The following is a 12,373-nucleotide window of genomic DNA, read 5'->3' on the forward strand; positions in this document are numbered from 1 at the left end:
CTAAGTTTGATTTTAACAAAAATTGAATTCTTGGGCCTCTTTGATATGCTGAATCTAAACATGTACTTAGATTTTTGATTATGGGCCCAGTTTTCAAGTTGGTCCAAATCAGGATCTAAAATTATTATATTAAATATTGTGCAATAGCAAGTCCTTTCAATTGCACAGTATTGCGCAATGGCAAGAAATATCTAATTGCACAATATTGTGAAATAGCAAACTTTTTTTTAATTAGAGTTATCTTTCTTTGTCCAGAATAGTAAGCAAGAAATATCTTATTGCACAATATTGTGCAATAGCAAGAATTTTTTTTAATTGGAGTTATCTTTCTTTGTCCAGAATCAACTTAAATCTTTGTTATATACAATATACAATGTATATTCACTTTTTACTACCAACTGATAAATTAAAATAATCTTTACCATTCAGTGATAACAAGCAGTTTTTTTACATCTTAATATTTTATGATGTATTTAAATGAGTAGTTATTGTTGCAAACTTCATTAGAATATTTTAATTGAGATTAGTTTTGGAATAATGGAAAGAGGGATGTGATTAAAAAAATTGGGTTCAATTTTTCTCATTTGAAATTTCATAAATAAAAAGAAAATTTCTTCAAACATTTTTTTGAGAGGATTACTATTCAACAGCATAGTGAATTGCTCTAAGAGAAAACAAAAAATTTAAGTTCAATAGAACACATTCATTCTGTGTCAGAAACCTATGCTGTGTCAACTATTTAATCACAATCCAAATTTAGAGCTGAATCCAGCTTGAATGTTGTGTCCATACTTGCCCCAACCGTTCAGGATTCAACCTCTGCGGTCGTATAAAGCTACGCCCTGCAGAGCATCTGGTTGCTTTTGCCTTTAACAATAAATATTGACATTTTTAAACTGATAAGGAACAACATCAAAATTTCAATGTAGGATAAAAAAAAACTTCATTCACATAGTTTTTTCACTGACCCCCACACCTCCCTTCTTATCTTAAGGGGGTTCGCGGGTCTAAATCATTTATATAGGATTTCTCTATATTTTTCTATAAATGAACTTTATCTTATAGTTAATAGAAAAATAAAATAAAAAAGTGGGGTCACCGTTCATTTGCACTCACAATCTGCCTTCGAAAGAAGCATACATTTTTGTAAAGGTGTTTTTTTTTCTGTTGAAGTAAGAGGAAAAATAAAGGTAATATCGAAATAAAAAAAAGAAATTTATTACAGAAATCGCTAAAATTTGACAATAATTTAGTTTAAGTACAGCTTATATGGAAATTATATTAAAAAAGATAGGTCACCGATGAGTTGAAAAAGATATTTCAATTTTAGAGCCAAAAAATGGCATTTTTCCACCAAAGGGAGATAATTTGGAAATTTTTCAATGATATATACATTTTGAAAGTCATCTGGGGCCAACACGAATTGATTGTTTTGAATGATTTTTGTACCATATGATAAAGTAACAACTACAAAAGGAAATAAATAAAATTTGTAATGAAAAACAAATGTTTGATTTTTTTCTGAAATTTTTATACCCTCGAGCCTCCTTAATTTGGGAAAAATTGATACCAATAGGGATATATGTAAAAATCGATTTTAGAAATACAAAACTTGCAGAATTTTAACACCCCCCACCCCCAAACTATTTGATTTAAGTTTTTTATCCTACATCGATCTTTTGATGTCGTCCCTAAATCAAATATAATTTGATCTTAATATTCAGTTCAAATATGACTGATTCCTGCTACTTCGAACATCAATTTTTAATATTTGCTTATTGTATCCCGCCTCTAGGCATAGAGTTCATTAAATAGAGGGACAGTCAAACTCACAAGTGTCACCCATGTCCAATACGTACTTCTGTCCTATTGGTCCGCCCATTATGTACATTTCAAAACTCCCTCTAACTATAATTTCTCTACACTACAAGTTATATGCTATGCTTATTATCACAAATCAAGTTCGAATTTGGGTGGCGTCACTTCTACAGTTCATGAGTGATGTCGTTTTATAAATATATAAAAGGATATTTTTTGTTTCCGTTTTGTAGCTTGAGTTTGTTTGCATCAACCAAATGTTATAAAATTTATACACAATGCGTAGTACCACGCATCCCAGATAAAGTTAGAAGTTGTATTGGATGGTGTCATTTTTCCACGTTTAGAACTCATGCCTCCAAACAATCATAAAAATTTCTGAATTTTTTTTTCCGTTTTCTTACTTTAGTTTGTCTTCACCAAATGTTTTGTAACTTGAACACACCACTTATTACCACAAAACACTGATCAAATTCAAAATTGGGTTGCGACACTTTTTACTGTTCAGGAGATATGCTCCTTTATATTGCCGATTTTTTTAGAAAATTGTAGAGAATTATAACCACTAAAACAGATCGACTTTAAAGTGGGTAGCGTCTCTTTAACTATCTTGAGTTATGCCCCTTTTATAATTGAAATATTAGAATTCTGTCGGTTAAGGTCTCTAACTTTATTTTTACTCAACCAAATTACAAAACTGTGTCACATTTATTTTGAATTACTTTTATATACTGACATTTCAGACATTCCTTCGGAATACATGGATTGTATCCCAACCGATGAGATTTTGGATGCATTAGCACCACAAATTGGTCAGATATTTTTTCAACTTGGTGCTGAAATCGGATTGTCTATTCCAACACTAGAAAATATACAGAGCAATCATCCCCACGACTTAGCAGCTCAGAATAGTGAAGTACTGTTCACATGGAGAAAAGACAGAACAGTGAAACCTACAATACGGGTCCTGGTACAGGCTTTAGTAAATGTTGGGAGAGGATCACTTTGTTTACAGGAAGTTTTAACGAATGTGGATCCTAACACTCTTAGAGAATCAGAAGAAGTGAGAGATAATGGTGCCATTTCCAAGAAACCAAACAAATGTTCAATAGCTTGAAAGTGGACACCACAGAGTACAGTTACAACAATAATGCAGGAGAAAAAGAAGACTGCAGCTAAGGAGAAAAATATAAAATGCAATCTGGTCTTATTGTTTCTGAAATACCTTCACTTTTGCATTTTACTTGTTCCATATATTCCCCGTGCAGCAGGGGACATATGTATAGTCTTTGCCTGTCTGTTGTCCTTCCATCTGATACAACAATGCTAAGAGACTGTCAGACAGAAAGCTTTCATATATGTTCTTTATCATTTATTTTCATGTATTTGTTTTCCGTACTGTATTGTTATTTAGATTTCACAATTGAAAGCAGATTTAATAAGATTTTTTGGACATTGTAACGTAATTATTTTTTTCTTATTGGAATGGGTTTGCTCAGTAAAGACAGAATACATTCATGTTAACTGTTCCAGGGTTATGTTACTTGAATGTTTGAAAATTGCAAAATTTTGATGTTTCTATATAATTAATGGAGAAAAGCTTTTTGTAATTGATTCGTAAAATTCTGGAATATTGGCAAGCTCGGGCAATATAAAAAAAACACTCTAGACAATATTCATGCAATAACCTATAATGTTGTAAAATTTATGTATTCTTTAAGTGTATGTTACCTCATATGATAATGTAATATATGCCTTGTTCACACTGACATTTATTTCGAATTGAATTCGAATCGAATGCGAATCGAATTCGCTAATAGTGTTCACATACTCTTCTTTTTTAATTCAAATTGATTCCAATTGGCTAATTCGCATTAGAAATACACTTTTGTGAATACGAATTAAAAGTTAACGTCGTTTGGACAGTAAAGCGAATTTGATGCACATTGTAATTCGAATTAGAATTGACATTAGGACGTAAAACGTTTCGAATGCGAATTAAACTAATTCGAATTAGTTAATGCGAATCGAATTTGAATTACGTGTGAACTCAGCATAATTATAATGCATATACTGTATATTTTTTACATATTTTCCATACATAAACATGAACATGCAAATGATTATTTTACCCATTCTGAGAATATTTCATTAACTTCAGGACTGTATGTTTAAATCTTTTGTCTTTAATATAAAATTTGTGATTACAACTAGAAACAGATTATGTAACTCGTGAGTTTCACCTTTGCAACAGCAATACTTGCTTACTAAAGTTAAATGTTCCTCTTCCTGAAGCAGGGAGTGTTTACTCAAGAACTTGTAATGATCTCAATATTTAAAGAGAAGGAATATCATGAATATGGTGTACATGTATTTCAGCAGTAGCATGCCAGATTCTGCCGTATATTTCTATATTTCAACAAATTGAGACCTGTTTGTGTAATAATCACTTATCAGAATGAATTATAAGGAGATAGTGAGCGATTAAATGAGTAAACTGTCCACCAAATGGTAAAATCATGTGAATTTAAGCAACTAAAGCCTACTGTACCGCATTCACCAAAAAGCAAAATCGAGTTATTGTAAGCTGAAAAAGGCCCTACATGAAAAAAGGTGAAACAGTTCAAACTGATTTATGATAAAACAAATAACTACTAAAAAGGTGGTGTTTAACGACCTTGACTTCCCATGAGGGTCCAGCATGGTCGGTTTTCCCCTTTTTTAGCTCACCTGGCCCACAGGGCCAAGTGAGTTTTTCTCATCGGCGTCGTCCTTTGTCGTTAACTTTTACAAAAATCTTCTCCTCTGAGATCCAAACTTGGCCACAATCATCATTGGGGTATCTGGTTAAAGAAATGTGTCCGGTGACCCGGCCAACCAACCAAGATGTCCGCCATGGCTAAAAATAGAACATAGGGGTCAAATGCAGTTTTTGGCTTATAACTCAAAAACCGAAGCATTTAGAGCAAATCTGACATGGGTTAAATTGTTTATCAGGTTAAGATCTATCTGCCCTGAAATTTTCAGTTGAATTGGACAACCCGTTGTTAGGTTGCTGCCCCATAATTGGTAATTTTAAGGAAATTTTGCTGTTTTTGGTTATTATCTTGAATATTATTATAGATAAAGATAAACTGTAAACAGCAATAATGTTCAGCAAAGTAAGATTTACAAATAAGTTTACATGACCAAAATGGTCAGTTGACCCCTTTAGGAGTTACTGCCCTTTATAGTCAATTTTTAACCATTTTTCGTGAATCTTAGTAATCTTTTAGAAAAATCTTCTCCTCTGAAACTACTGGACCAAATGAAAGCAAACTTGGCCACAATCATCATTGGGGTTTCAAGTTTAAAAAATGAGTCCAGTGACTCGGCCAACCAACCAAGATGGCTGCCATAGCTAAAAACATGACTCAAAGACCAAAGCATTTAAAGCAAATTTGACCGGAGGTGAAATTGTTTATCAGGTGAAAATCTGTCTGCCTTAGAATTTTCAGATAATTCGGATAACCGGTTGTTAAGTTGCTGCCCCTGAATTGGTAATTTTAAGGAAATTTTGCCGTTTTTTTGTTATTATTTTGAATATTATTATAGTTAGAGATAAACTGTAAACAGCAATAATGTACAGCAAAGTAAGACCTAAAAATAAGTCAACATGACCAAAATGGTCAATTGACCCCCTAAGGAGTTATTGCCCTTTATAGTCAATTTTTTACAATTTTCATAAAATTTGTAAATTTTCACTAACATTTTCCACTGAAACTACTGGGCCAAGTTCATTATAGATAGAGATTATTGTAAGCAGCAAGAATGTTTAGTAAAGTAAGATCTACAAACACACCAGCATCACCAAAACACAATTTTGTCATGTGTCCTTTGTTTAATATTCACATAGACCAAGGGTAGCGACACAGGCTCTTTAGAGCCTCTAGTTTAATTTTTATTTATTGCAAAAGTGAATATATAAAAAGTTGTCTCCCTTTATATAGGACACCATCTATAAGTACACATAGTATTAATAATAAAATTTGTATATATATGTTCACCATAATTTTAACATATAAACAAGCTGTGTTTTTATTGTGTGATTCTCATTATGATTTATCATGTATAGTTACTGTATTATTTTATTAAAATTGTCAATATTTTTTCTTTTTTTTTCTTTTAATAATATATCAATAATGCACCTGTATTTTGATAACAGACCCACATTTGCTTGAGGATATTTTCACCCGCTGCATGTAACATGTTAAACCCCGCCATATGCTGTATGTGTATGCCTGTCCCAAGTCAGGAGCCTGAATACAGTTTTTTATATATATATAAGGGACATTCCATAAGCATCAAAAATATTCTTAAAACTGAAAAAGTTGCAGATCAAAGATACAGAAGGGCATTTAAAAGTTGTCTTAAAGAAAAGCAGACGATGCAATGGCTATGAAAGAAGAAAAAATCAAAAATCAAACATCAGTACACACAACTCCAAACAAAAAATCTAAGACATGAGAAACATCAACTTTACCAAAAACGGGTGATCTGAGGAGCTCTGGAAGGGTAAGAATATTCTGGTCCACTAGTGACACCTGTAATGTTTTTTCTTGGCAAGCAAACATTTGGTGAAAAGTCACTTACGTTAATGTCGCTGTCAAAGAAAATGAATTAGATTGTGACTTGAACAATAAAACCAAATCTGTGTTCCTCCTTTTCACAGATTTTCTTAACGAAAACAAAAACGATGGCGTCTTGTATGTTATAAGTAATAACTTCAACTAAATCATGTTCAATAGATATATTTATTGCAGCAAGCCTCTTTAATAAAAATAATGAATGGAGTTCATGTCATTAGTGGAATAGCTAGTTAGGGCCCGCCTAAGGCGGGTCGCCCTATAGTGATCAGTCTGTCTGTCCGTCCGTCCATCCATCCGTAACACTTTGTGTCCGCTCCATATCTAAAGAACCATTATGATTTCATACTTTATACTTTACATGTTTATTAACCACCACCAGAGGGCGTGTCATGATGTATGTACAACTTCCTAGGTCAAAGGTCAAGGTAAAAAAACTTTGGTTTCAGTTGACAACCCTGTGTCCTGTGGTGAAGATCGTGTCCGCTCTATATTTTGAGAACCGTTATGATTTCAAAGTTTATACTTGACATGTATATGAACCAACACCAGAGGGTGTGTCATAATTTATGAACGACTGCCTAGGGCAAAGTTCAAGGTCAAAAACTTTGGTTTCAGTTGACAACCCCATGTCCTATGGTAAAGATCGTGTCCGCTCTATATCTTGAGAACCATTATCATTTCAAAGTTTATACTTGACATGTATATAAACCAACACCAAAGGGTGTGTCATAATTTATGTGCAACTTCCTAGGTCAAAGGTCAAGGTCAAAAACTTTGGTTTCATTGACAACCCCATGTCCTATGGTAAAGATCGTGTCCGCTCTATATCTTGAGAACCGTTATCATTACAAAGTTTATACTTGACATGTTTATAAACCAACACCAAAGGATGTGTCATAATTTATTTACAACTTCCTAGGTCAAAGGTCAAGGTCAAAAACTTTGATTTCAGTTGACAAACCCATGTCCTATGGTAAAGATACAATTTTTTAATGCACATTATTCACAGCGGGGCCCACAGAGATGGCTCCCATCTCAATGATATCTAGTTCCTCCTCTGATTTTAGGGAGTTCATGTCATTTGTGGGACAGCTAGTTTCTCCTTTAGGAGTTCATGTCATTAGTGGAATAGCTTATTCCTCCACAGGTTCAATGGAGTTTCTGTCACCAGTAGAGCAGCTAATTCCTCTTTCAGGAGTTTATGTCATTAGTGGAATAGCTAGTTCATCTTCTGATTTTAGGGAGTTAATGTCACTTTTGTAACAGCTAGTTCCTACACAAGTTTAACGGAGTTCAAGTCCCAATTGAAGCAGCATGTCCTTCTACGGGTTTAAGAAAGTTAGTGTTTCAAGCGAAGTAGCTACATGTAGTTGTTCCAACGGTTTAATGGAGTCCATGTTCCTTGTAGAGCAGCTCGTTCCCATACTGAATTTATCGAGTTCATGTCACTTGTGGATCAGCTATTTCCTCCACAGCTTAAACATAGTTCATGTCACTTGTGGAGCAGCTAGTTCCATCATTTGTTTAAAGGAGTTCATGGCACTAGGGGATCAGTATTTTTTCCACAGGTTAAACATAGTTCATGTCACTTGTGGATCAGCTATTTCCTACACAGGTTAAACATAGTTCATGTCACTTGTGGAGCAGCTAGTTCCACTACTTGTTTAAAGAAGTTCATGTCACCAGGGGATCATGATTACATTCAGATGCTGATGCACGATTTTGAAAGGGGCCAACGTTTTGGTGGGACATGCAAAACGTCTATGCATTAGCCATATATAAGGGAGCCTGCTCCCCCCTTAACCCGTCTCTTTATAGAAGGTCCGAGTTGACTGTCTAAATGGTCTTATTAGTAGATACTTTGTCCGAGTTGTCCCATATTCAATGACAAGGTTAACAATAGAAGATATGGGTTAACAGGAGTGTTGTCTGTTACCTAGCAAACTGTAATAGATAAAAAATCTAACTGCTGCAGAAATGGTAAGAAAATCTCACCTGGATGCACTGCAGTCTAAATGGTCTAGGAGACAAAAGCTGTCAGACCACTTATTTTCCTTTATGTCTTTTTTATCATTTTTGACAGATTTGGATGTACACGTGTACTTTTGAAAACTGTAATTGAAATGAGCAACAGGACAACATCTACCAAAAAGTCAAAAGACTAAAATCGGCTGTCGACTCCATATTGCCCCTACATGACAATTTTTACCCATTTTTCGTTTTTTGTGGAAAGTATCAGATAGAGCAAAACTAGATCTGTTCGTTGGGTAACATGAAACTTTGAGAGAGAGATTGCTTTTAAATGATGATTTTACTTTTGCTAGAAACAGTAAAAAGTAAAAATAATCGGCAAGACTAATTGTACAAATAAGTCAACGTAGCTTTAATATTCAGTCAGTTCATAGGTCTGGACTTAATTTATATTTTTTTTTCAGTAATATTGGGATTATGTTGCAGATGAATATAAAAAGAAACTAATTAAAACCATGATCAGCTAAACAAGACCTATTTATGTGTCAAGGTTGAAATAGCCAGGCATCTTCTCATGGAAGTCAATTATTGCACATAATTGGTGATCATATGCCATTTTTTAGGGAAACTATTGTAGATTACAGAATGTGTAAAAAATAAATAAAAAATAAGCAGAAAAAATCTACAAAAAGTTGCATGGAACAAATATATGATAACTGACTTCTTAATTTTAACATTCAGTTTATTTTTTTTTAAATAGTAACTTACATGTACCTTAATATAGATATATGCCTAAAATCAACACCGTTTTTCTAAGACAGAATATCTGTCTGTTCATTTTTTGTGTTGTTGAGTTGCTGTCTCATTCAGGTATAATAAACTGTCTAATAGGTCTAGAATGACCTGTTACAATGCAACATTTTTGTCGGTTTCAAACATTCCCGTCATTTTTCAGTGGCAGTCTAAATTACCCGTTCTTTATCTTGGTCGATCTACATGTAAATTGCTGAACCTACCTATGATCATTATTAGTATTTATTGTCCTTCATCTTGGGTGAACTATTTGCCACTGGACATTTAGCAAACACAAATCAATCAAACGATCAGTGACGTATACCCTAGATCTCTTTTTAGTCAGATGTTTTATACATTTTGTTATAACAACGTAATTATGCCATGGAACGTTTTGATGATATCAGCTTAGTAAATGAAGGACAACTTCACCAATCCTTAATACCTACAAGGAATATCAATTATCATACATGTATCATCAGTATGTGAACCAGAAACTTATATGTTATATGGGACAATATGGTGTGAACTTGGAGGTACGCACATGATGATGTAACATTGTGAACTGTTATTATTTCTGAAAGACCTCTATTTAATGTTTCTAATTATTAATTGTATGAGAAAAAAAATAGCTTTTCAGTTTCAATGATAATCATTTCCAGACTCGAGGCAATTAAATACTCGAAATATTGTAGAGACCTCTGTCTAATGTATTAAGTCCGTACTTTGATCTCGAGGTTGGTTTAATTTCTATGTAGGTGGGTTGCTGTCACATTGATATCTTCTTCGTTTCTTCTTTCGTTGTATGAAAACAATTTCAGTATGCAGAAAACGTATTTGTTGGATTAATCATGTGTGAGCTAAGTATAGAATTTACAATGGAAACGGGGAATATGTCAAAAAGACGACAATCCGACCAAAGAGCAGAAAAACAGCCCAAGGCCACTAATGGTTCTTCAAAACAGCGAGAAAATCGTGCACTTGGAGGCAGAGTTCAGCTGACATTTAAACAATAATGCACACTAGTTCAGCAAAATGTACGCTACACTAAACTCTGAAACATATTATAATTAAACCAAAATTTTAAAAATAAGAAGACTTACACAGTCTATAGGTTCCCGACTTGGCACCGGCGCAAACATGTGACGGGGTTAAACATGTTTTGTGAGATCTAAAACCTCCCCTATACATCTAATTCAGCCAATGTGGACAGGGCCGTAACTACCTATGAGGCAGGGGAAGCAACTGCCTCCCCTGAATTTTCTACACCAATTTTTTTTTTAAGTAATAAAATAGAATATTGACAATATGTACACGAAGAAATTGAATTTATATTATAAACAAAACAATTAAGTTTACAGTTTTAAGAGTGTTATCATGATACGTGGTATGTCTGCCATTTTTTTAAATTTTTGATCGAAAGTGAACTGTTTCCGTGAGTTACTTTTTTTTCGTGTGGCCGTCCGTCTGTTATTCAGTATTGAGGGGGTCAGTATTCGTACGAGAACACAGTCATATGAAACTTTGCTTTCGATAATTTTGAAATAAAAACTTAACTATTCACATTTCTTTGGGGGCTCAATTAAGCAGAGAAAGTTCCTTTTGTATTGTGAATCTTTTAAGATATCGGAAATTCGTTACCGGCTGAATCAGCTGTTGGATCGTTTTTTAGCTCACCTGACCTGAAAGGTCAACTGAGCTTTTCTCATCACTTGGCGTCCGTCGTCTGTCGTCCGGCGTCCGTCGTCCGTCGTCCGTAAACTTTTACAAAAATCTTCTCCTCTGAAACTACTGGGCCAAATTTAACCAAACTTGGCCACAATCATCCTTGGGGTTTCTAGTTTAAAAAATGTGTCCGATGACCTGGCCATCTAACCAAAGTGGCCGCCATGGCTAAAAATAGAACACCGGGGTAAAATGTATATTTTGGCTTATATCTTTGAAACCAAAGCATTTAGAGCAAATCTGACATGAGATAAAATTGTTGATCAGGTCAAGATCTATCTGCCCAGAAATTTTCAGACAAAATCGGACAACCTGTTGTTGGGTTGCTGCCCCTGAATTGGTTATTTTAAGGAAATTTTGCAGTTTTTGGTTATTATCTTGAATACTATTATAGATAGAGATAAACTGTAAACAGCAATAATGTTGAGCAAAGTAAGACCTACAAATAAGTCAACGTGACCAAAATTGTCAGTCAACCCCTTAAGGAGTAATTGCCCTTTATAGTCAATTTTTAACAACTTTTCGTCATTTTTTGTAACTTCTACAAAAATCTTCTTCTCTGAAACTACTTGGCCAAATATAACCAAACTTGGCCACAATTATTATTGTGGTATATAGTTTTAAAAAATGTGTCTGATGACCCCGCCTACCAAACAAAATGGCCGACATGGCTTAAATTAAAACATAGTGGTAAAATGCAGTGTTTGCTTTATATTTTTGAAACTAAGACATTTAGGGCAAATCTTTCAAGATTCAAATGTCATTCAGAATAAGATCTATCCCCTCACAAATTTTCAGATGAATCCGACAACCCGTTGTTGGGTTGCTGCCCTAAAATTAGTAATTTTAAGGAAATTTTGCAGTTTTTGGTTATTATCTTGAATACTATTATAGATAGAGATAAGCTGTAAACAGCAATAATGTTCAGCAAAGTAAGTTCTACAAATAAGTCAACATGATCAAAATGGTTAGAGGACCCCTTAAGGAGTTATTGTCCTTTATAGTCAATATTGAACAACTTTTCGTCATTTTTGTAACTTGTACAAAAATCGTCTTTTCTAAAACTATGGGCCAAATTTAACCAAACTTGGCCACAATCATTACTAGGGTATCTATTTAAAAAAAGTGTCTAATGACCCCACCTACCAACCAAGATTGGCCGACATCAGTGATACGGTAACAGGTGAGCGACACAGGCTCTTGAGAGCCTCTAGTTTAAGTCTCCCGATCGTACGAGAACATAATTTATGGTCAATGCCTTAGTAGGTAAACACTCCCATTCGTTGTAGCAGGGACTTTCTATACTAAGTATATATATACTAGACTAGTATAGAAAGTCCCTGGTTGTAGTTATATACATGTCTGTTCAGCTTTCAACAATATTGAAATTCAAGATCCTCGATAAAAAAAGATTATCTTGCGTTCTATTATCTTGCTTT

General features: G+C 34.0%; 2 protein-coding genes across 3 annotated transcripts in view; both read left to right on the plus strand.

The window, feature by feature from the left end:
- LOC143054487 (uncharacterized) overlaps window positions 1–5,966 on the plus strand; it is a 31,064-nt gene extending 25,098 nt beyond the window's left edge. For both annotated transcript variants that reach the window (XM_076227512.1, XM_076227513.1), the window contains one exon: window positions 2,562–5,966. In XM_076227512.1, the coding sequence (XP_076083627.1) occupies window positions 2,562–2,935 (374 nt within the window). In that variant the 3' untranslated portion in view covers window positions 2,936–5,966. The remainder of the gene's footprint in view (window positions 1–2,561) is intronic.
- The window catches only part of LOC143054483 (uncharacterized), a 253,158-nt gene that overhangs the window by 50,771 nt on the left and 190,014 nt on the right, over window positions 1–12,373 (plus strand). The window lies entirely within an intron of this gene.

Source organism: Mytilus galloprovincialis, chromosome 12 (genome assembly GCF_965363235.1).
Source record: "Mytilus galloprovincialis chromosome 12, xbMytGall1.hap1.1, whole genome shotgun sequence".
NCBI lineage: Eukaryota > Metazoa > Mollusca > Bivalvia > Mytilida > Mytilidae > Mytilus > Mytilus galloprovincialis.